General features: G+C 49.2%; 2 protein-coding genes across 5 annotated transcripts in view; one reads left to right on the top strand and one right to left on the bottom strand.

The window, feature by feature from the left end:
• The window catches only part of NOP14 (NOP14 nucleolar protein), a 28574-nt gene extending 5964 nt beyond the window's left edge, over positions 1–22610 (bottom strand). The window contains exons 1-12 of the mRNA XM_023206804.1: positions 22216–22610; positions 15224–15358; positions 14233–14374; positions 10375–10514; positions 9440–9574; positions 8351–8473; positions 5902–6033; positions 4701–4980; positions 3037–3167; positions 2291–2376; positions 1217–1352; positions 300–401 (exon numbers count right to left, since the gene is read on the bottom strand). Of these exons, the coding sequence (XP_023062572.1) occupies positions 300–401; positions 1217–1352; positions 2291–2376; positions 3037–3167; positions 4701–4980; positions 5902–6033; positions 8351–8473; positions 9440–9574; positions 10375–10514; positions 14233–14374; positions 15224–15358; positions 22216–22410 (1737 nt within the window). The 5' untranslated portion in view covers positions 22411–22610. The remainder of the gene's footprint in view (positions 1–299; positions 402–1216; positions 1353–2290; positions 2377–3036; positions 3168–4700; positions 4981–5901; positions 6034–8350; positions 8474–9439; positions 9575–10374; positions 10515–14232; positions 14375–15223; positions 15359–22215) is intronic.
• Positions 22611–22674: 64 nt separating this feature from the next.
• Positions 22675–24895, top strand: part of GRK4 (G protein-coupled receptor kinase 4) — a 74870-nt gene continuing 72649 nt past the window's right edge. For 2 of the 4 annotated variants that reach the window (XM_023206821.2, XM_023206819.2), the window contains exon 1: positions 22675–23245. Coding sequence is in view for 3 of the 4 variants with exons in the window: in XM_023206819.2 (XP_023062587.1) it covers positions 23212–23245 (34 nt within the window). In the remaining variant the exon portion in view is untranslated. The remainder of the gene's footprint in view (positions 23246–24895) is intronic. The other 2 variants (XM_031935375.1, XM_023206820.2) reach the window with 2 other exon arrangements.

The following is a 24895-nucleotide window of genomic DNA, read 5'->3' as shown; positions in this document are numbered from 1 at the left end:
GGGAACAAAAGCCCTTATCATCACACTGGATAACTTCACCACTAATGCGAAAGGTGGTTTTCTGGGGTCCCGCCCTCTGTAACCCTGAGGTGCCAAACCAGGCTCTCCCACTCCCACCCACATCTCGGGCTGCTCGAGTCAGGGCTCTTTTAGATGGGCCCCCTTATGCCTAACCCCAGTGCTCAGTCTCTGCAGCCCTTCAACAGCCATGTTTATGTTCCACAAGGCCCCGAGGGGCTGTGGCTCTGGCCACCCGTGGTGCAGCGGGCCGGCCCCTGCCGTGTGTGGAGAGGACGCACCTTGGTGAGCAGCTGACTCAGGCACACGAGGGCAGGGGTCACCACCGGGTGCCAGAAGTCGGAAGTTGGAAACAGCAACCTAGTGATTTTCAAATAAACGAGCTGGAAAGAAGTGTTACCGTACAGGTTAAAGAAGGTAAATGAAGTCCATCCATATGCCCTCCCCACACACACTCTGGAGCCAAGAACAGGCTCTGGGGAGGAGAGGGTGCATCTCCCCGGCCGAGAGTTCTGGCCTCAGTGTCACAGAACAGGCATCCAACCACCGTGGGTCACACAGCTAAACGTCCAGTGAGGACGCTGTGCTGAGGCCCGTAAGGACTTCACCGAAGCAGTCAGCAATGGTTATAGACACGGGCTCAGATCCCGTTTTGGGGAGTTGATTAAAATCATTAACCTAAGTCCTACCTACATTTTTAAGCTTCTGCTAACTACTGTGAATCCATTTCAACATAAACACCAGGCAATAAAGAGTACATCTCAGCAAGTATTTCCTTAAAGTTACTAAAGCTGAAAACACAGCATGAGGCTGTTATAAAATTGTTAAAAATCTTAGTGTTCAAATGTCTCCCAACCTTTCAATAACACAGAAACCCAGACCAATTAAAACCAGTCCATAGGCTTGGGCCTTTATGGAAAATATTGTGGTTCTATTTGCCTTCCAATGTTTCTGTCACTGGACCAAATATAGCACCATTCACGTGGAATCAAACCAGAATCTCCTTGTATGACCCACACGTTAGTCCGTGGCTAGTGGAGGAGCGCCCTCCCCTCCCAGGCTCGCTGCCGCGCAGCTCACTCCAGATCACCCTGGAGGCACAGGGTGCGGCCAAGAGCATCGTACCCGTCATCGGCCTCCTGTGATACCAAACAGAACCTCCATGGCAGGGGCAGTGCCTCCACTGAACTCTGCTTACCACGTCCAGCCCTGGCAATGTTGCCCGGCCTTTGGTCTCAATCATTTCTTCCATCTCATGCATGGCATCTCGGAGAACAAATCTGACAGCGTCACTTGCAGATTCAGGAAACATCTGGCAAAGATTATATAAGTGCCTGTCCAGCAGAAATGTAAGTCAGGAGAGAATGACTTAGGTAAGAAACCCTGCAAGCCATTTTCCTATAAATCACCTGTTGACTGAGCAAGTAAGAACTGGATTTTTCTAATAGCATTCTTAACAGTCTACACTCACTTCTATTTCCTAAAAACTCGGCCATAACATTATGGACTGGAGGTGGTGGGAGAAACAGTTTGATCTGTGGTAACAGCGTTGCTGGGGGCACCGCTCTGTGTGGCAGCTGCAGCGGACAGCTCCAAGGCGCTTTCCATATTAACTCGTTTATTCCTCACGACAGGTACTTCTTTGATAGCGTCTCCATGTGTGCAGAAGATGACGTGGAGAGCTCTGTGCGGCACAGGGCAGGAAGCTGGTGTGTGCTCTCACGGACACGACACCAACACACACCTCTCAACTGGTAACTCTGCCCCTCTGGCATTCTAGCCACCAGCCCCGGGGGCCAGGAGCCACCGAGTGGGTCACACAGACTTCGAGTGCGGCGAGGGCGGGAACTCGCCCTGGAAGGCCCCATGCAGACACACTCCCTGGCATGCAGAACCACCCAACTGGGTTTCACTGAGGGGTGAGGGGCGGGGTGTCTACCACGCTTTCCAAATATCTCTCCATCACCCAGAGCTTGAAACTTACAATGAGCCCCCCCATCTCAGCCACAAATCTAAAGGGGTTCACTTGTTTCAAAATCAACTTGTTTGTGGTTAAAAGTCAGTCCCAGCTCTACAGTGGCTGGAGCGGCACGTGTGAGAAGCGGGCTTGTGCTGTGAGACTCACAAACCCTGGGTGACCACCCGCCCACCTGGCAAGCTGACACCACCATTCCACCTACCTTGGTAACTCTGGAATGTATTTTTATGACTCTAAATGGGAGAAAAATTGTTTTGCTCAGCCCATCCCAGATAACACACCTTTTTTACTTACACAACCAATTTATCAATTACTCTGAGGTCTGGTGGGTCGTCTGTAGCTAAATCGCCAACGTACTCCAAAAGAAAGCCAAACAGTTTCTGCAGGAACATGAATTGGGAAATAAAGCTCAGTGCTCAGCACCAAGAACAAAGCCACAGGCACACAGCTTCCACATCACCTGCATTCTGGTGACAACCAGGTGGGGCAGGGGAGCCCAGGGTTAGACATAAGCAGCCTTCTAACATACAAGCAAAGACACTGCTAGAACTTGCTAAGCCCTAGAAAGTGCAGAGGGGGCAAAAGCTAAGGGTCAGGTGCATCCTTCTGTAGAACAGCAGACAACACATCACTAGGAAAGCAACATGAGCAGCACACACAGCACGGCGCCCTCCTCACGGAATATTCACCTCTCACAGAGGAAAAGGCACAATCACAGCCACCTATCTGACAGCAGTCTGGCTCTGCCACTTGTGGCTATGTGAACCTTAGTGTCCTCCCCTGTAACATGAAGGTGAAGGTCCCCATGCCTGCCTCTGGCTGGGTCTGGCACGAGGCTTAGAGAGGAGCCAAAGCCAAGGGAGGCCTCTGCCTGTGCCATACCAAGTGTTCCCAGCCATCATCGTAGGTAACCAGGTGACAGGCTGGCCCTATCTGGCCTGAGGCACACGTGGCCATTGCACAGCTTCACACAGTTCTGGCATTCATATATGGGACTGTGCCGACACTCCCAGGACTCCACACACACTCCATCCACATACTTCTAATTTTGCTTTGTTTCCTTCTGCGAGACTCGGGTGGTTGCACTTCTGAATTCTCTCCACCACCAAAAGCTGCTCTTCCATCGATCTTCCTAACAATAGAGATCTCAGTTCCTCATAGGATTCAGGGGCTATCAAAAACACAAAACATACTGCACATTTAACATTTTTATATATATATACACATACATATATATATATATATATTTTTTTTTTTTGAGATGAAGTCTCGCTCTATTGCCCAGGCTGGAGTGCAGTGGTGCGATCTCAGCTCACTGAAACTTCTGCCTCCGGGGTTCACGTGATCCTCCTGCCCCAGCCTCCTGAGTAGCTGGGACCACAGGCACTTGCCACCATGCCCAGCTAATTTTTGTATTTTTAGTAGAGAGAGGGCTTCACCATGTTGGCCAGGCAGGTCTCGAGCTCCTGACCTCAGGTGATCTGCCTACCTTGGCCTCCCAAAGTGCTGGGATTACAGGCATAAGCCACCGCACCTGGCCCACATTTAACATTTAAAATGAGAATTACTTACATGTCTGCTAACATAGAGGTAATTTTATATAACTGTTCTACTTCACAATCACAACAAACCCACCAGCTTTTGCTCTGGCCCATCTGGAGGGGTATCAGCCATCCTGGCCTGGGCTGTCAGGAGCGATCACACACCTGGGAACAGGCTAATAAGGAAATGCCCTCCCACCTCTCCTCTATTAGGAATTTGCTAAAACACCCACAGTTTCAGAGCATCTCGGTGGCAGGGTGCTGGGTTTAGTGCCCAGACCACTTTAGAAAGACCTGGAAGGAGCCGCTATGAGCCAAGCAGTGTCAGCTCATGAGACTCTTGCCACCAGAGGGCACATCACAGAGGCCAGCTTCACCACTAGCTTCTCCTCTGGAAGCGTCCTACAGGCACAGGACAATTCGGCATTGCTTACTAGAACCCGACCATTTTTTTCTTTTTTTTGGAGACAGGGTCTTGCTCTGTCACCCAGGCTGGAGTGCAGTGGTGTGATCGCAGCTCACTGCAACCTCAGCCTCCCAGGCTCAAGTGATCCTCCCACCACAGCCTCTTGAGTAGCTGGGAACACACGCACCAGGCTTATTTTTAATATTTTTGGTAGGGAAGAGGTTTTGCAATGTTGCCCAGGCTGGTCTCAAATTCCAAGGCTCAAGTGACCCACCCACCTTGGCCTCCCAAACTGTTGGAATCACAGGCATCAGCCACGCACCTGGCCTGGACAGTTTTTCTCCAGATACTAGACAAAACAACACGGTATATTCCATCTAAAATGTTACGTGGCCAAGCAGGAGGCCCAGGTGGGAACATGGAAGCCTTCTCACAGATGCTTACCCACCTCCCCAGCCCTGCCCCTCTGGTCCGCCACAAGAGGCTGACTGTGTGCTACAAGGGAGGTGAAGGTACCACTACAGAGAGATGCGTGTGGCCCATCTGGGGCCGGCCCACAGAAGCACGGTGACAAACTAACATGACCACTCGCTCTAAGACCTGGCTCAGCAGACACGGGGTGTGTCCACGCACTCCCAAGGGCATCCTTGGTCCCCACTCCACAAATGCACCTCCTGGGCGGGAGACGAACACACACAGCTATGGCCAAGTCATAAAGGTTATCCCAGAACCTGAGGAAACCCACGCACTTGCCCACCTGCGAACGTGTAGGGCAGCTCATCTCTGGCAGCTTTTCCAGCTCTTTCCTTGCCGCTCGTCAGCCCTCTCCCAGGAGCCTGCCGCTGCTCTTCTGCTGGCTTCTCGTTTTCTTCCTCACTCTCTACGTTGGATTCCAGGTCCGAGTGGCTCTCTGGACTATCACTCTCCTCTGTGTCCTCCCTGCCTGAACTGTCACCTTCTTCCTCGTTGCTCTCAGGGTCACTGGCTTCCTTGCTTCGCTCTTCCTGGCCATCTTCCTCGACATTCATCTTTCCATCCTACCAAGAGTGGGGAGACCAGGACAGGCAGAGACAACCACTGGACCATCTCGCAGCCACATCAAGAGGCAGCACACATCAGTGCTTCCGATGTGCTTGCAAGGAACACAAACCTGTGTGCTCCGTTTGCCCACTGGCATGAGGCCTCCTGCCCACCACCCGCTGCCAGGCTATTAGAGCCATAGGAGCTACAAGCTCCCCGCGAACCCTGCTGCAGGATGCTGGGCCAGGTTCAGGTTCTGCCAGGGAGCAGCATGGGATCAGGATTTGGAAGGTGTTCAGTGGCCGTGGGCTTGAGCACTGGGAGTGTCTACAGCACCCACCACTCGTTTGGGAGGGCTGCACCTTTGCTCCTCCAGGTAACCTAGTGTTTTTATCAGTATCCATTTTCCGGTGTGGAACTCTTCTGCTTGAAACCTGTCCTGCCTATTTTGCTTCCCTGGACCCTGATTGATACACTCTTAAAACGAAAAAAGGGTATCAATTTATAAAGTTCGTGAATTAAAAACTATACCAGTCACAGAAACTCAATGACATCACTCAGAGAAAATTCACAACTCTAGCTTGAGTTAGCTCCCTCGATAGTACGCTGAGGTCATGGAGACAGAATCATGCCATTATTAACAGAGGTAGTTGATGTCAACCCAGTCATCAGTTTTATCTGTATTCCTTTGAGAGAGAGAGACAGAGCATGAGCAAGCGAATGCACACACTATTGTTAAAGTCTCCTCTCTAAAGTTTTGATATTTGATATACCATGAACACCCAGATAAAGAACTTTAGAGAAACTGGTTAAAAAGATTTAAAATTAAAAAAAAAAAAGATTTAAAATCCCCAACTATAATAAATTCCTAAAATGAATACCAAAAAATGTTTTTAAATTAGAAAAAAAAAGAGAGAAAATGAAGGCAAATATCTTACTTTGTAGGAAAGCAAACGCCTGTCATCTTTATCTAGCATGAAGCCATCATTCAGATCATCTGCTGATATATGTTTTGGTTTCTTCACATTTTCATCCTCATCCTTTCCAAGCATTCTTCGAAGTCTCTCAGCCTGAGCAGGAAGAAGTGAGATGGCTTAGAGCACACTCCTCCACACTTGCTGAGGAGACATGCAGTCCTGCCCTGGGCAGCGGGCTGGGCCTACGGTCCTCCCAGCTGTGAGCCTGGTGCATCCAGCTTGCTTTCTGCCTGCAGTTTTCAATCAGGCATGCAAATACTTGCTAAGCAGTACGTTCCTCATTGAACAAAATCAACTGTTCAAACTTTGTGGCCAATACTCTCCAGTCACCAGGCAAGCCTATTATTCTGAGGTCTTCATAGCAAAATTCTGCTGGCCAACCCCGACTGGAACTCATCACCCGCCGCACCGAGAGAAGAGGAGCCAGGACACCAAGAGCAAGCAGCTCCAGGGCCTCCACTGTTTGACCACACACCGACATGGAAAGAAGCTAGTGATATGGTTACGTCAAAACAGCCAGCTGAGCCAGGTGGGAGGCCGTGGTGGGAGGATCAGCTGAGCCCAGGAGTTTGAGAACAGCCGAGGCAACATAAGGAGATGCTCATGTATACACACAATTTTTTAAAATTAGCTGGGGCCAGGCGCAGTGGCTCACACCTGTAATCCTAGCACTTTGGGAAGCTGAGGTAAGGGGATCACCTGAGGTCAGGAGTTCAAGACCACCTGGCCAACACGGCAAAATCCTGTCTCTACTAAAAATACAAAAATTAGCTGGGCATGGTGGCGGGCGCCTGTAATCCCAGCGACTCAGGAGGCTGAGGCAGGAGAATCACTTGAACCCAGGAGGTGGAGTTTGCAGTGAGCCAAGATTGTGCCACTGTAGTCTAGCTGGGTGACAGAGTGAGACTCCATCTCAAAAAAAAAAAAAAAAATTAGCTGGGCATAGTGGTGTGAGTCTGTGGTCCCAGCTACCTGCAAGGCAGAAGCAGAAGGGCTGCCTGAGCCTGGGAGGTCAAGGCTGCAGTGAGCTGTGATCGTGCCACTACATTCCAGTCACGGCAATACAGACCTTGTTTAAAAAAAAAACAAATGAGGTTGAGTGCAGTGGCTCACGCCTGTAATCTCAGAACTTTGGGAGGCCAAGGCGGGTGGATCCCCTGAGGTCAGGAGTTCAAGACCAGCCTGGCCAACATGGTGAAACCCTGTCTCTACTAAAAATACAAAAATTAGCTGGGTGTGGTGGCAGGTGCCTGTAATCCCAGCTACTTGGGAGGCTGAGGCAGGAGAATTGCTTAAACCTGGGAGGCAGAAGTTGCAGTGAGCCGAGATCGTACCACTGTACTCCAGCCCGGGTGACAGAGCAGGACTCTGTCTTGGAAAACAAAACAAACAACAACAAAAAACAAACGAAAAACTCAGCCAGCTGTAGAAGTGTCTTTACTTCGTTTTTGTTTTAATGCAATGAATTTTTTAAAACTGCATTTAAAAAAAAGCTTACAAGATAATATACTCATTACATTGTTATTAGATGTTTTGGGATAGAGTAATTATTAAGGAATGTCCATTTTTGGCAGGGCACAGTGGCAGTGGCTCATGCCTGTAATCTCAGCACTTTGTGAGGTCAAGATGGGTGGATCGCTTGAGGTCAGGAGTTTGAGACCAGCCTGGCCAACATAGTGAAATCCCAGCTCTACTAAAAATACAAAAATTAGCTGGGCATGGTGGGGGCAGCTGTAATGCCAGGTACTCAGGAGGCTGAGGTAGGACAATTGCTTGAACCTGGGAGGCGGAGGCTGTAGTGAGCCAAGATCACGCTACTACTGCACTCCAGCCTCAGCAACAGAGTGAAACTCCGTCTCAAAAAAAATAAATAAAATGTCCACTTTTAATTTGCTGTCCTTGGGTATTATTTGCATTTTATTTTGTTCTTGCTTTTATGATCAGAAATAAAGTTATTCATGTCGGGTGCAGTGGCTCACGCCTGTAATCCCAGCACTTTGAGAGGCCAAGGCGGGCAGATTACGAGTTCAGGAGATTGAGACCTTCCTGGCTAACATGGTGAAACCCCGTCTCCACTAAAAATATAAAAAAATTAGCCAGGTGTGGTGGTGGGTGCCTGTGGTCCCAGCAACTCAGGAGGCTGAGGCAGAAGAATGGCGTGAACCCGGGAGGCGGAGCTTGCAGTGAGCCGAGATTGCGCCACTGCACTCCAGCTTGGGGGACAGAGTGAAACTCCGTCTCAAAAAAAGGAAAAAAAAAAAGTAATCATGAATAAATATAAATTTTAAATGGACTAAAATATTCCACTGATCAAACAGAGTACTCTCTTCAGCCCGTTGTGCAAAATGGAGCAGAAGGGGCTGTGGACGGACAGCAGCACAGCCCTGCTCCTGGGGCGCTGCCACCCTACCTCCAGCTTCTTGAGGCGCTCCTGCTCTTCCTTTGCCAATTCCGCCTCCGTCTTCATCCGGTTAGAGGGCTGTGCCTTCATTTCAAAGCCAAGCTCACGAACCATCATGTCATATGCATCGGGCTAAGGAAGAAAGAAGAAATTTTTCATTTTAAAAATACATATATTTCTTATTTTACAAAAAGAAAAGCACATTCTAGTAATGGCTGGATTCTAGTAATGGCTGGATAATATTATTGAAGTAGTTAAGCCACATCTACATCTTTTCTTCGAGAGAGAAAACTGTTCTAATCAGCCTTGAGGATTGCAAAATGAGTGGATATTTGGTCACAAAGAATTTGTTTACCCCTAGAAAAACTCTTCTCAGAATACATCTGCTTTAACAAAAACAGGTTGGGCGCAGTGGCTCACGCCTATAATCTCAGCACTTTGGGAGGCTGAGGCAAGAGAATCGCTTGAACCCGGGAGGTGGAGGTTGCAGTGAGCCAAGATTGCACCACTACACTCCAGCCTGGGAGACACAGCGAGACTCAGTCTCAAACAACAACAAAAACACTACTTATCCAGGCATTACGCCCTAAACATGGGAAATTAAGTAAAGTAACAGTAACAGCAAGGGTGACTCACAAAGATGTACACATGACCACACGACACTAATCTGCCAAAATCTAGATTTCTCTGAGAACCCAGTTTCTTAAACAAATGCAGCATTTTCCAACACTTTAGACTAAAGAGAATGCAGTAGGAAACAAGCATTGTTTATAGAGGAAAAAGTAAGTAAACGTATATTAAGTGTATGTATTATGTATCAACAGACAAACGCACCACAGGGAAGTTCAGACACCTGTTCTGATGTGTCCACCCTGAAGTACTTCTTCCATCCAGAAACACCCCTTTCTTCAGTTGAATTCACTTGGAATAGAGACTCAAGTAACTGAATCTAATTCCACCCCAAGAGTACACATAGCGGCTACTTCAATATCAATGCTCAACAGAAACTTGTCCTGAAGGAAACAGCCCTTTCTCTGGACAAAGTCAGTCAGCCAGGTTCAGTAAGTGAAGACTTTGTTTCAGTCACTTGGCTCCCACCTTGGGTTTCTCCTTTTTATCTCTGTTCTCTGCCTTAGGAGTTTTGTGGGACAGGAGAGTCTGAATTTCTTTCCAGTCTTGGTCTAGCTTCTCTGTGAGCTCGAGGGCATCTTCTCGTTGAGCTTGTCTCTCCCTCTGGGGAAAAAAAATCAGACACACACCACATATCATTACTATTGGACTTCAACCCAGAGGCCCAGTGTCAGCGCCAAGGACACACACAGTGACCACTCAGTCGGCACCAAACGTTTCGACAGAGAAAAGAGGCCAGGAGAAATTAGTATTTTAAATGCAAAGCTACAAAATCTCATCAGACGGAAATCATTTCCTGCCATAAACCATTATTTTAGATACTCTGAGCAGTTCACGGCAAATGAATAAAAAGTGATTTTTTGGGTACACGTCAGATATTAAAACCAGCAACAACAAAAAACCCATCCGTGCCAGGTGCGGTGGCTCACCCTGTGCTTTCGAACTAGGCCAAGGTGGGAGGACTGCTTGAGGCCAGGAGTTTGAGACCAGCCTGGTCGACACAGCATGATCCCCATCTCTACAAAACATAAAACATTAGCTGGGCATGGTGGTGCCCCCTAGCTACTTGGGGAGCTGAGGTGGGCGGATCACTTGATCCTTGAGCGCAGGAGTTTGAGGCTACAGTGAGCTTTGATTGTGCCACTGTACTCCACCCGGGCAACAGAGACCACATCTCAAAATAAAACAAAATTTAAACCAAAAAAAGGCAAAAGAACCAAAACCTGTCAGAGGTCTATGCTTTATGTGATTTTTAAAATTCCTATTCACCATAAATGCTTTTATTAAACTCATATAAAATATTAAACACAGCCTAAAAACGTACAGGGGAAAAAAAGCTCGAACACATCTTGGTGAGCCTGTCTTACCACGGAGAAGATGGTCAACAACACTCGCTAACCCACCTTCTCTTGTTTTGACTTGGCAATGAGCTCTTCAATCAGCTCCTTCCGAGACTTGGGTTTCCCCTGCTCCTCGCCTTCCTGTTGAGTCTTCTTGTGAAGGAGCCCGCCGCCGCCTCCGAAGTGGGCAGCAGTCAGCTCAGCTGAGGCGAAAGGCAGAAACCCCAGTGAAGCCCAGTCCCGGCGTGGGAAGCGTTTCCTTAGCACTCTGCCAGCGCTCCCCCCACAGTGCTCTGGAAAATTCCATATTTGAGAAAAAAAATGCTCACACGCAACAGCCTGGCCTGAGACCACAGGCACAATGGCACTTGAGAAATACCCAAGGTAAGCCACTCTGAGAAAACCCAGACCCATTACACAACCAACTGGCTATAACCCAAGTGGCTGGAAACACCGAGCACCTATTTTTGATTGTGCTGGTTCTAGTGAAGACTGGCAAGCCCAGAGCAAGCTGGCTCCAGGGTCTTGGTGGGGGCGTCGCCTGGGATCAGTGGCACAGTCTGTGTCCCTCCCAGCTCCCTGGGCAGGGCCTGGAGACTCCAAAGCCCTGAGCTAAGAGCAGGAGCAGGAATCATCTACCAGGGCCACCGATCTTCAGTCTGCCCTACTCACTAGGGCAGAAGAGAAATTAAACATTGTAGGAAACATCACATTTGGAATAAAAGAAACCTTTAAAAATCCAATTTCTCATATGAAAAAAAGAGGCTCAGATGGGAAATGATACATCCAAAGGCCCACATCATAACAGAAACAAATGTGAAGATGGTTTCTCCAGCATGCCAGCAGCTCCCTGACCAGCAGGGCCCTAGCCTGGTGCCTGCCTGGGCTCCCCACCTCCACTCCCTTCTCAACCCCCTCTCTCTCCTTTCTCTTCATCCCTCTCTGACTCTCCCCCGCGTCTCCTCTGAAATGCCGTCTTGCCTGAGTGATGGGTCAGTTCTCAGTCTTCCTCTCACTACCAGCAGTGCTCAACACATTCACCACTCCTTCTAGAGAAGCTTTCTCTTCTTGGCTTCTAGCCCAACCCTGCTGCCAGGGCCTCACTGTCTCCTCTTCTCCAACTCTTCAGGTCGCAGTTCCTGCTGTCTGTCCTCTAACTACTCGTATTCCCTTGGCAGCCTCATTCAGTCTCTGTGCTGACAGCACCCAGTTCCTGTCTTCAGCCTGCATTCTCCCTGAACCTGACTGCACCTCCAGCACTGCACCATGGATGTCTAGCAGGCATTTCAAACTCCCCCCAGACCGATCTATCCCACAGTCTTCTCATCGCAACAAATGGCAATTCTATCTTCCCAGGTGCTTAGGCCACACACCCTTGGAGTCGTTCTTGATACCTGTCTCCCACACCTGTATCCAGTTTGCTGGGAAATCCCATTGGCCTTGTCTTGTCACACTATGCGATTCCTTGGCCGACTCCTTTTCTCAAGTAAAAGCCAAAATCTTGGTCAGGCATGGTAGCGCACACCTGTAGTCCCAGCTAGTCTGGAGGCTGAGATGGGAGGATTGCTTAAGCCCCGGAAGCCAAGGCTGTAGTGAGCCACGGTCATGCTACCACCCCCCAGTGAGGCTGAACAAGACGCCTCAATGGCACGTGCTGCCCTTTCCTGCTTTTTCCTCCACAGCACTTCCACCTTTGATCAGACTTTGGTGACATATTTGTTTAATGTTTGGGTCTCCCCATAAAATGTGAGCTGAAGGAGGGCACAACTTTCTGTTTTGACACTGCCATTTCTCTGGAACCGAGAACAGTGCCTGGCACATAAACCAGTATTAGTAAGTGAATGAATGAATGATTCCTGATTTCCAGAAACTAATGATTTCCTTCCTGGAAAACCAAGCATATCAGAAAACACTATTTAGTACCCTAGTAATCCAAGGTCGATCACGCTATTTTCTTTTCTTTTTTTTTTGACTTTTATTTTAGGTTTGGGGGTACATATGGTTTGTTACACAGGTAAACTCGTGTCATGGGGGTTTGTTGTACAGATCATTTCATCACCCAGGTACTAAGTCCAACGGTGAGCTTTTCTGCTCCTTTCCCTCCCTCTCTAGATCCCCATGCCTGCTGTTTCCTTCTTTGTGTTCAAGAGTTCTCATCATTTAGCTCCCACTTACAAGTGAGAAAGTGTGGTATTTGGTTTTCTGTTCCTGAGTTAGTTTGCTAAGGATGATGGATGGCCTCCAGTTCCATTCACGTTGCCACAAAAGACATGATCTCATTCTTTTTTATGGCTGCATACTATTCCACGTTATATATGTACCATCATAATAGTTTCTTAAAAGATGAGCAAAATGCCAACTAATAAGCTTGTATTAATTATATAAAAGACTCAGAAAAGGATTATTAAAAAGAAAAAAAGAAAATCCTCCCTTAATGAGTTTGTATTAGGATTTGGTTAGAAAGATTTTTTTATGTATCTATTTATTTGGAAGTCCAAACAGTATATTTTACAGTAGGTGAAATGTCTGTATTCAGTGTAAAACAGCACACAGCAGCTACAATTTAGGAGTCAGGCTACCTGGGATTTGAAGCCCCGCCCCCTCTGGCTACAAAGCCTGAGCAAGTACCACCAACTCTTGTCCTTAGTCTCAGCTTCTGCAGCGGTAAAGTGCTCAAGGGGTGGTTTTTATGATGAAATTCTCCTAATCTAAGAGAACAGATCATGTGACAGTTGAACAAAACAGAATTTGTCTCCTCATGACAAATTCAGTGTATTTATTTTCACATGTAAGAGGCTTTTCTTTTATAAAAATTACCTGGGTTTTGGTGACCTCATAATCAAAATCAAAGGACAGGAAATCAGGAATGAATAGCTGAATTCCCAGGACCTGTTACTGGGAGAAACTGAGTCCTACTTCTCCTCTAGTCAGCGGCGCACCACGGCGCCTCCTCCAGTCATGGGCGCACCACGGCGCCTTCTCTAGTCCGCGGCGCGCCACGGAGCCTTCTGGCAATAAGGTGAATGCCACTCACCCAACTCACACCAAGGCAGTTACCTCCACTCTCAGGGAATTAGGATCTCCCCAGGGAACACGTTTTACAGCTAAGGGTCCACAAGAAGTCTTGAACAATGAAAAGAGCAAAGAGCAAGGCACAGAGGTTAAAATAACTGGCCATGCTCTTCACGCCTGTGAAGCAGCGCAGTGGCGGGGTCTCCTCCCGGTGTGCTGCAGATGGCAGGTTCTGCACCACGTGTTTGCTGCCCTAACTCCTAAGCCTTTTGCCCCTTGGATTAGCCAAATATCAGAAGGCAGCCCCAGGCTTTAATGCCTTAACTTTCACACACTAACAAGACACAGCTTTTAGAGTCAGTTTTAGATTTGTACACCTTTGTTCTGAAGACACCGGAAAATGGGACCTACTCTAACTTACAAGAAATGTCAAGTAATTGATGTCATGACTGCAACCTTATACACAGGGCTCAAGACAGTCCTGAACTGAATCTTAAGACTCTGTTAACATTATTTAAGGCCAAATTTTATCTGTTTCATGTTGTTATCCTCAGATACGAGGCTCAATATGATTTTCCTCAAACTGCCGTAATTCCACAGTAGGTACAGGCTAAAGGAACTCCATCGATACCACTGGTACAAATATTAGGCTGGGATTGATAAAGTAGGGTGAGCAAAGTAGTGCATTCAGTGAGCCACCTGGAGTCAGTGACGTGGGTTCTCCCCACAGCTTTTTTATCTTAAAAAAAAAAAAAACAACTGTCACCTGCGAAACTTGTGGAGAGGTTACTGTGATGTAAAACCTTCACGCAATAACTTTCTCTAGTCTCTAAGAGCAGAAGGTCCAACAAGGAACGGACTCTCCCTGGCTCCACGCCCACAGGCCCGAGCAGGGCACCCCAGCCTCACCAGACAACGCTCCTCGATCCTCAGCATCGCTGTCACTGTCCACAACGTCATTATGCTTCTCGATGTCTGCCAAAGACTGGCCATAATGAGTCAATTCTTCATCTTCATTTAGATTGTAGATGCTTTTTTTCTCATGATGTCGCTGATAGAAGAAAAAAAAAAAAAAGGTTTCCTAAAATGACCACTTCCATTTCACAGCAAAAAAAAAAAAAAAAAAAATATATATATATATATATTTCCATTATATTTGAAATATGACAATGAATCCTAAGCAGCCTTAATATTCTGGGTCAACTAAGCAATGATTCATGATTCAGACAGAAACGGAACTCATGGAGGGGAATTCTTTTTATTGTTTTTGAGATGGAGTCTCGCTCTGTCCCCCAGGCTGGAGTGCAGTGGCGTGAATTGGGCTCACTGCAACCTCTGACTCCCCGGGGTTCAAGCAATTCTCCTGCCTCAGCCTCCTGAGTAGCTGGGATTATATGCATGTGCCACCATGCCTGGCTAATTTCTGTATTTTTAGTAGATACGGGGTTTCATCATGTTGGCCAGGATGGTCTCGATCTCCTGACCTCGTGATCGACCTGCCTCAGCCTCCCAAAGTGCTGGGATTACAGGCGTGAACCACCACGCCCGGCCTCATGGAGGGCAATTTTTAAATAAGCCCAGGGCCCAGTTTCCACTCCAGTAATGCTGCTCAGGCCACTTGCCCTCCACCCAATGGAGCTGAAGGCAGCAGCTCAGCTGAGAACTCCTGTGCACATTGCTGCCATGTAGTAGAGTTAAGGGATTTATCCATTCAGCTAACATGTGCAGAAGAAGCTGCTTCTCCTTTGGCCTAGCCAGATAAGGCACAGGAATCAAGGGCTATCCCCTGGACCTTCCAAGTGCCCAGGAACATGCAGAACGTGCAGAACCAGCCTTCTCCTTGGGCTTGACTTCCCTGTGCAATGGACAGCAAAAACCCTCCTCCAGTTTCTTCCCATACCTGCTGTTCCAGAGCAAACCTCTTCATCATCTTCTCCTCGGGGCTCATGCTGCTGTTGTATTCTCCGAAGCGTTTATCTCTGAATACATTGGACTTATCCCTTTCTTTGTACTCCTTCAGTAAAGTCTGTGTACGCTGGAAAACAGGTCAGAAAACAATCTCACAAAAAACTCTTGTGATTTCCACTACAGGAGACATCAGAACAGTGCATACTTTAAAGTTCAGGGCTATGCAGTGATGTCAAAGTTCACACACAAGCTGCTTTCATCCATGACAGGCTTTCTCTACTAGTGACAGAATTCTGAGAAGAGCAAACAACTCTCAGTGATAACGGGGCGATCACTTTCTTTTCCTCTTTAGAGTCTATCGGTGCCAAAAGGAAGGGTAAACAAAAGCACACTAGCCAAGCTCAAGGCATGAGCGGCTCCCTCAGCCATAACAGCTGCCTTAAGGTTTAAGGATGTGTGCACTTTTCGCCAGAATCTTTTGGAAAAGTGGAAATGGGTTTAGACTCTTTCCATCATAGAGGAGTGTGGGGAAAAGAAAGAGAGATCAGCCTGTTACTATGTCTATACAGAAAGAAATGGACACAAGAGACTCCATTTTGCTCTGTATTTGAGATGCTGTTAATCTGTGACCCTACCCCCAACCTTGTCCTTGCAAGAGACATGTGCTCTGGTGACTCAAGGCTTAATGGATATTGAGCTGTGCAGGATGTGCTTTGTTAAACAAGTGCCTAAAGGCTGCTTGCTGGTTAAAGGTCATCACCATTCTCTTAATCTTAAGTAAGAGAAAAGCATTTGTCTCCTGGCCGTCCCTGGGCAATGGAACATCTCTGTGTAAAACCCGACTGTATGCTTTGTTTACTGAGCAAGGAGAAAACCGCCTTTAGGAATAAGGTGGGGCTTGCTGGAGCAATGCTGCTAAAAGGTTTATGGAGATGTTCGCATATGCATCTCAAGGCACAGCATTTTCCTTTAAACTTACTCATGTCACAGGGATTTTTGTTCATATGTCTTACTGCTGATTTCCTCCCTACGACGATCCTATTGTCCAGCCACTCCCTTATCTTTTTGATGGTGAAGATAATTATCAATAAATACTAAGGAAACTCAGAGACCGGGGCCAGCGTGGGTCCTCTGTAAGCTGAGCGCCGGTCCCCTAGGCCCCGCTTTTCTTTCTCTATACTTTGTGTCTTATTTCTTTTCTCAAGTCTCTCGTTCCACCTAACGAGAAACACCCACAGGTGTGGAGGGGCAGGCCACCCCTTCAGAGGAGGGTACTATTTCCCATCAGAGATCCTCCTAAGAAATGTACAGTTGTGGGTTCACACTAGACACAAGGCCATAAACAAGTTAGCGAGGTCATAGTTTAGGGGCTTCACCTTTGGAAAACCAAGAGAAGCAATATTTTACATAGAAAGAGCAATATCAAATAATTCGGTTATTTTCCCAGTGTTTGGACGAACGGAGGCAGGATGGCGCACTTCCGGGTTCTTCATCATTAACTTTTCCTGTGCGCGCGAAAATGCAGCCGGCGGCCGGAAAGGTGCAGATCAACTGGGCATGCGCCAGGTGACGTCAATCCGAAGCGACCAAGATTTACCTGGTCGCACCTGCGGAACGCTACCCCCCCCCACACACACACGCCCGTGCCCCGCCTATTGCCCTCCCACTTCTAGAAAAGCCGCTCTCGGCCAGGGTCCCACGCGGACTTCCCAGCCCCACTCCTGTCAGGATGTCGGGACTGCAGGAGCCCCACCCGGGGACTCTGCCGGCCTTCTTTGCCGGAGGCCGACAGACCTCTTCCCCAAACCTTAAGTTACCAAAAATAAACTTTCAGTTTTGCTCCTACACTTGCCTACCCGCTGGTTCTTTTGCGCTCGCTCGGCTGGTCTTAGAAAAACAAATCACCCAGCAGCAACAAAAAAAGAACAAGTTTAATAGTATTAAAAGTTGGCTGTCCTGGAGGTTGAATTCCCTAAAGCAGGGAGAGGACAGAGGTGAGTGAGGAATGAGTGGCCTCTGCAGCCCGAGATGGCCACATTGCAAACTCTTTTCTGCTGCAGAACTTCTATTTGCTAAGGAACTGCCATTACACTGGTGTTTACACGGCAATTCCGAAAGGAAATGGCACCAAGGCAAAATCTTGACGCAGTGGAAGGCCCTTGGAATGATCCAATTCAGTGGTTTTACAAACCCACCACAAACTGGTGCCTCGGCAGACACTCCACACCTCTGATCTAACCCCAGACTTAAGTGTTCCTTTTCTTCTGCAGGGATTCCTCTAATTTGTGAAGTCACTTTGAAAGAATGTGAGCGGCCGGGCGCGGTGGCTCAAGCCTGTAATCCCAGCATTTGGGAGGCTGAGACGGGTGGATCATGAGGTCAGGAGATCGAGACCATCCTGGCTAACACGGTGAAACCCCGTCTCTACTAAAAAATACACAAAAAACTAGCCAGGCGAGGTGGCGGGCACCTGTACTCCCAGCTACTCGGGAGGCTGAGGCAGGAGAATGGTGTAAACCAGGGAGGCGGAGCTTGCAGTGAGCTGAGATCCGGCCACTGCACTCCAGCCTGGGCAACAGAGCCAGACTCCGTCTCAAAAAAAAAAAAAAAAAAAGAACGTGAGCGTGGGGCAGGACGGAGGGAGAATGTGGTGACTTGGTCACTGCCACTCTGGTTCCAAGTTCTGTTTCAGGAGGGGACAGGCCAGATTTTGCTCCAGACATAGGTCACTTCCCCAGGGTTGGAAATGAACTTAAAGGCTAAGAAACCCACATTTAAGGTCAAAACCAGGAGCTGGAAGAGGAGGAAAGGAGTGGAAGAGGTTAAGAAGCAGCTGGGCAAGAGCAGAAGATGCTCCAGCAGGGACAGAAGCACACCTTGGCCCTCCTTTCCATTTACAGCACATTCTATCTGGAGAGGTCAACCGCAGTATTCATCATGTGGACAGGAGAAAAGAATGTAAAAAAACCATTTCTCTTATCTCACTTTGAAATGTGAAAGTGCTATTATTACACTTAAAATGCATGAAAAACCCCTCTGCTGCCTGATGAGTAGGAAACCATCCATTAGTTCAATAAATACTTCCAAAGGCAATTTTCGTCGTTTTCTTCAAGAATGTTTCAAAAACCAATTTCTTTCAACTGAGACATGCTGAATGATTAATCCCTAGTAACTTCCTACCGTGGCAGTGCTAAACAATGTTTGTCAGAAGCACCTTTGGGGCCAGGAGCGGTGGCTCACGCCTGTAATTCTAGCACTCTGGGAGGCTGAGGCAGGCGGATCACAAGGTCAGGAGATCGAGACCATCCTGGCTAACACGGTGAAACTCCGTCTCTACTAAAAATACAAAAAAATTAGCCGGGCGTGGTGGCGGGCGCCTGTAGTCCCAGCTACTCGGGAGGCTGAGGCAGGAGAATGGCGTGAACCCGGGAAGCGGAGTTTAGAGTGAGCTGAGACTGCGCCACTGCACTCCAGCCTGGGCGACAGAGTGAGACTCCGTCTCAAAAAAACAAACAAACAAACAAAAACCTTGGGTACAATTTCCTGAACCAGAGTCTAAAGACAGCGAGTGTCTCCAGATGGACCAGAGGGCTCCATCACCGTCGCTGCATTTTCTCCACTTCTGTTAGGAGTCATTCCAGAGCGGGATCCTGCTAGGTGCTGACAGTGAACCATACACAGTACTGATCAGGTTAAGCTCTCTGAACCTTCACCATTCTTTTTTTTTTTTTTTTCTTTTAAAGAGAAGTCTCACTCTTATCCCCCAGGTTTGAGCGCAATGGCTTTATCTCGACTCACTGCAACCTCCACCTCCCAGGTTCAAACGATTCTCCTGCCTCTTCCTCCCAAGTAGCTGGGACTAAGGTACCTGCCACCACACCTGGCTAATTTTTATACTTTTTAGTAGAGACGGGGTTTCACCACGTTGGCCAGGCTGGTCTTGAACTCCTGACCTCAGATGATCCGCCTGCCTCGGCCTTCCAAAGTGCTGGGATTATAGGTGTGAGCCACCACGCCTGGTCACCTTCACCATTCTTTATCTGCAGAGTAAAAATTTAAAACAGGCTGGGCATGGTGGCTCACACCTGTAATCCCAGCACTTTGGGAGGCTGAGGCTGGTGGATCACGAGGTCAGGAGATCGAGACCATCCTGGCTAACACAGTGAAACCCTGTCTCTACTAAAAATACAAAAAATTAGCCAGGCGTGGTGGTGGGTGCCTGTAGTCCCAGCTACTCAGGAGGCTGAGGCAGGAGAATGGTGTGAACCCGGGAGGTGGAGCTTGCAGTGAGCCGAGATCACGTCACTGCACTCTAGCCTGGGCAACAGCGAGACTCTGTCTCAAAAAAAAAAAAGAAAAAGTAAAACATCTCACTATTTAAATCACAAGGTCTAGCTGGCAATCAGATGGGAGCACATTACATGTGCTGGCCTGTACTACTTGATGAAGTCTGTATGGACAGAGGCTGCTTACATGCTACACTGATATATATATATATTTTTTTTGTAGATGGAGTCTCACTGTGTCGTCCAGGCTTGAGTGCAGTGGCGCAATCTTGGCTCACTGCAACCTCTGCCTCCTGGGTTGAAGCATTTCTCCTGCCTCAGCCTCCCAAGTAGCTGTGATTACAGGGGCATGCCGCCACGCCCGGCTAATTTTTTTGTATTTTTAGTAGACAGGGTTTCACGGTGTTGACCAGGCTGGTTTCAAACTCCTGAGCTTAGGCAATCCGCCTGCCTTGGCCTCCCGAAGTGCTAGGATTACAGGCACGAGCCACTGAACCCGGCCTACCCCGAGAAGACTTCCGAGGCCTGTCCCTGCAGAGGGAGGGAGTGTCACCGGCTTCTAGCAGGAAGGAGGTAGATGGGGCAGGCATCAGCCATCTCGGCCTCTAAAAAACATTAGTTCTCATCATCTGGAATATGATTCTATGGCTAAATCTTAGTGAAGAACAGCCCTTAGGCTATAAATACGTAATATGAGTTATTCTACATTATTCTGATTCTCTGTATTTCTTAAACCATATAGATGTTGTGACATCATGCGGAATTTATGGCATAAAATAGGGATAATAACAGTACTTCCCCCTCATAAGGGTGAGGATTAAATGTAAACCGCTTGGCACAAGGCCTAACCAACTGTAAGGGACCAGTAACTACATTAATAACATAGTTACCGATTAACAACTACATTCATATAACTTATTTTATAAATTATTTCAGAAATAAGGAAACTGAGGCACAGCTATAAAGCAATGTCCTGAGACTGGCACCTGGGGGCTGCCCTCTTCCTGCCAGACTTGAGTGCCTCAGAGTGCTACAACCGACCAGAGGGGAGAAGCCAACTGAGACAGCCCACTTACTTCTAAGGGAACAGCCCACACGAAAAGAGCCAGGCCTCCTACGCCGGCCTCACATGCCCCTACAGGTGTTATCAAGCTCACAGTCAACTGGACGACCTGCTGTCCCACAGACAGCTGCAAGCGCCACCCCTCACCACACGGGGACAGTCTGCCTTTGCCTCTGTGTCCTCTGCCCACCCTGGGACCATGAACAGCTCACTCCCTTTGCGAAACTTGACTGTAAGTCCCTCTAGGAAGAATTTTCGGACTTTCCTGTTACCCTTTTTCCTGACTGTGATCTCCTAAGGCACTCAGGTTCCACTTTTGATTTCTTCAAATATTTGTTTCTACCATGGGCCAAGCATTGGAGGTCCAAAAAGGAGCAGCAATTCCCGCCCCCGTCCCAGGCCTTCAGCACAGAGCAGGGAGGTGGATCTGCTCAATACCAGAGGTTTGAGCAACCTGTCCTACTTGGGCTACATAGCTTGGGTGGTGAACCGGGCCGGCCCTTTAGAGACTTTGGGAGGTAAGGCAGACTTTTCGGACAAACTGAGTTGCAAGAGGCGAAGCAGGGACAACAGCCGGACTGTGCCGGGCTCGAACAACAAGCCAAGAAGGCTAAGAATAACAGTATTTAGAGAACACTTGCTATGTGCTCTATGTGCTATCTTACTTAATTCTCATAAGTCACCACAAGGGGTAGGATGTATATTATTATCTCTACTTTAGAAATGAGAAAACTGAGGCTTCAGTGGTGAAGACAAATGTGTCTATTCTAGGGACCACACTACCTTTTTCCCCCACCCCTGCCTATTGGGGTGTGTAATGTGGGACTCTTTCCGAAGTCAGCTTTAAGTCTATCCTGCCTATTATACACTGTCGTCTTCGTGCAGTAAGGATATTTGATTTAAATACCATCCAGCTTGCACACTGTGATGGAATAGAGATCAGGAGCTCATGAAGGCAGGGGCAAGTTTTATTTACCTTTATCTCCCAGAACCTAGAAGCCAGGTCAAACAGAAGCGCTCGGGGTAGCAAGAAGGCTCTATAGACATTGAAATGTGAATGCATGCCCAGCCCTTACCAGTTGTGTGACCTTAGGAAATTCACTTGTCCTTTCTGTGCCTCAATTTTTTCACCAACCTACTAATGTATGTTCCTCAGTGAAAATTAAAAAAAAAAAAAATTATATTAAAAAAACTAGGAAGCAGTGAGTTTCCACAGAGTTACTTCCCAAGGAACAAGGTCACGCGCTTCAGGGGAGAGCCGATCAAACATCAAACGGAGCATCCCACACAGCCCCTACCCGCCGTCCCTAAACCGGAGGAGCTCAAAGTAAACGCGGAAGGGTTAACAAGCAGCTGTCCAGGGCGCCGCCCGAAGTGACCGACTCCTCCTGACCCGGTTGGAAGAGTCACCGAAATAATACGAATGCAGGGTCTTCAGGAGGGCAATAGTTTCCAGGTCACTCCAGCTCAGAGAACAGCAGAGGCTTTCGGACCATAAAGTCAGTCCCGTGACTATAAAGTCACGGCCTCCGCCGCTCAACGAGGAAACCGATGCACCGAGAAGGACGCAGCCGGTCCGAGAGCAGCATGGGGCCCAGATCCTGCCGTCCGGCTCCCCCTGCGCCCCCCGCTTACCTTCCTGAGGGCCCGCGCGCGAGACACCCCGGGCAGCCCCACGTCGTGGCGCGTCTTCCGGCCCAGGATCTGGAACTTCTGCCTGTTGACTTTCACCTCGAATGGATTGGAGTTGGCTTTCGCCGTGCCCCCTCGCGCTCCTGCCGGCGCCCCGGAGATCTTCCTTCGCGCCCCGACCTTCTTGGCCTTCCCCATGGCGCGCGTTCCGCTGCGCCCAAGGCGCCGAGACCCGAAGAGAGACGCGGCCCGCACCACCCCGAGACACGTGCCGGGTAGCGGAACCGCCTCCCGGCCTCATCTCGCGAGAACAGCGCATCACCTCCGAGCTCGCGAGAGGTAAACACCGCGGCCGCAGGCTTCTGTTCGGCTCACTCGCCGACAGGCTTAGCGACTACCACTCCCAGCAGGCCACGGGCCGCGGCCAGCCGTGTACTCTTGGCGCAGGGCCTTCTGGGAGCTGTAGTGCCCGGGCGCGGCGGCGAGGGACGCTGCCTCTTTAGCTAAACCGTTAGCGCCCAGCCTGCCCGGGTGCGGGTCGCGGGCGGCGGCGGCGGCACCCCTGCCAGTGAGCCCCTGTCCGAAGTGGGCCACGGCATTGACTCGGGGCTGCCCGGGGACCAGGCACTGAGGAGGGAGCTGCGCGCGCGAGGCGAGGGTGATGGGGCCGAGAAGAACCGGGACGATAGCGCGGCAACGGTGACAGCTGGGACCCGCCGCGGTCGGGTTGCCCCCTCCCCTCGCCCCGACCGCTCCCCTGCTGGTGAGGGCTGGCGGAGGCGCCCCTGGTGGCCGTGGTGTTGGCGGCGGCGGCGGGGCAGCCCCCCGGGATCGTGTCCGGGGCTCGAGGAGTGGGTGACGCCCGGAGAGGTATGCGCGGGGGCGGCGGCGTCTCCTCCTGTTCCGCCTTCTCAGTCTCGTCCTCCTCAGTCTCATCGGTCTCGCAGAATCCGCCGGCGGAGGCGGCGGCGGCGCCAGGACACGGAGCTCGAGAACATCATGGCCAACTCGCTGCTGCTGAAAGCGCGTCAAGGTGGGTGTGCGGCAGGCGCCCCCGACCCGCCCCCGGAGAACCCCGAATCCAGGGGCTGGCCCCCCTGAAGGAACCTGACATCCCCGGAGAACCCCGATTTCCCTGGAGAGCCCCAACACCTCCCATTGGGGGATCCCAGATCTGCACGGAGCCAGAGCCGGGGTCTGTGCAGTGTGGTCAGGCTGCCTTGGCCAGGTCCCGAGCTCGTGTCTCCTGGTCCAGATGAGAGAAGTCTGCGCTTTGCTCTTCTTAGTCTTGCCCTGTATCCTTGTCCTGTGACCTCGGTGACAGTGTTGCTTCAGGATGGGGCAGGCAGTGTCCTGCTCGTGTTGGACAACCTGTCTCACCAAAAAAGAACGGCCTCTTTATGGTCTTAAGGGGGACAAAGAAGAGCAGCCTGGGAACTACTCTAGGTGAGAACCTTCCCATAGTGATTATAGGGCAATGTTATTTTTAACGTAACTGTTTGGTTTTGAGGTTTGATCTGAGGCTTTATGGCGTGTCAAGTGTGCTTTAGCACGACATGGTGACAAATGGACAAGTTGGCAAAAATTCAGCCTTTTATCATTATTAAAGCGAGGCAGAAATTTAAAAATAATAAGTACTGCATTCATTCACTCCAAGAAAAGTAAAAGCCAAGGCCCAGAATGTGGCAAGGCAGGGGTTAAAAAGAAAAACACAACAAGTTTTCTTTTGCTTAGCAAGTTCACTTCAGAGACAGTTATAAGATAACGCTGTTCCAAGGCCGGGCGCGGTGGCTCACGCCTGTAATCCCAGCACTTTGGGAGGCCGAGGTGGGCGGATCACGAGGTCAGGAGATCGAGACCATCCTGGCTAACACCGTGAAACCCCGTCTCTACTAAAAAAAACTACAGAAAACTAGCCGGGCGAGGTGGCGGGCGCCTGCAGTCCCAGCTACTCGGGAGGCTGAGGCAGGAGAATGGCGTAAATCCGGGAGGCGGAGCTTGCAGTGAGCTGAGATCCGGCCACAGCACTCCAGCCCGGGCGACAAAGCAAGACTCCGTCTCAAAAAAAAAAAAAAAAAAAAAGATAACGCTGTTCCAGAAGTCAAAACCAAAGGAATAGGCTCCAGACACCCCCCCTTCCGGAGCAGGGGTGAAGTTAAAAAAAAAAAAAATGGACTAATATCTGTATTTAGCCAGCTTTTGTTTTTTTCTTTCATCGCAGCTACAAGGCCACCAGCTATGCAAGGCCACAAGTTATGCCAAGTCATCAGTTATGCTATAGATTATGTGACCTGTGATTATATGATTAACTGCCTTTGTTTTTGCTTCTGTAAGTTTACTTATACAAATCTTGCTCAGTCTTTGTTCAAGGCTCAACTTTTTGGATGTGAATCCACTGAGCTGGTATGCACCTTAAAATAAATCTCCTGTTTTCATCCATCTGGTCTCTTTAGTCCTCTGCCTCCCGCCACAAAAGCATCAGTTGGTCCAACCCTTCAGCGGGAGAACCCCACGATCCTCTCTCTCGGACCTCATGTCTCCCTTGCTTGCCTCTCAAGAGAGCTAGTGACAGCCTCGGACCTCAAGTCCCCCTGTGCCAGCCACAGTAGTTCTTCACACCCCGTCACTCTTACAGAATTGCTGATTTCCTCTATTTCCTTGTGTGATGGAGAAGCTCTGCTTG

Source organism: Piliocolobus tephrosceles, chromosome 3 (genome assembly GCF_002776525.5).
Source record: "Piliocolobus tephrosceles isolate RC106 chromosome 3, ASM277652v3, whole genome shotgun sequence".
NCBI lineage: Eukaryota > Metazoa > Chordata > Mammalia > Primates > Cercopithecidae > Piliocolobus > Piliocolobus tephrosceles.
This window is presented reverse-complemented; position numbering and strand designations above follow the sequence as displayed.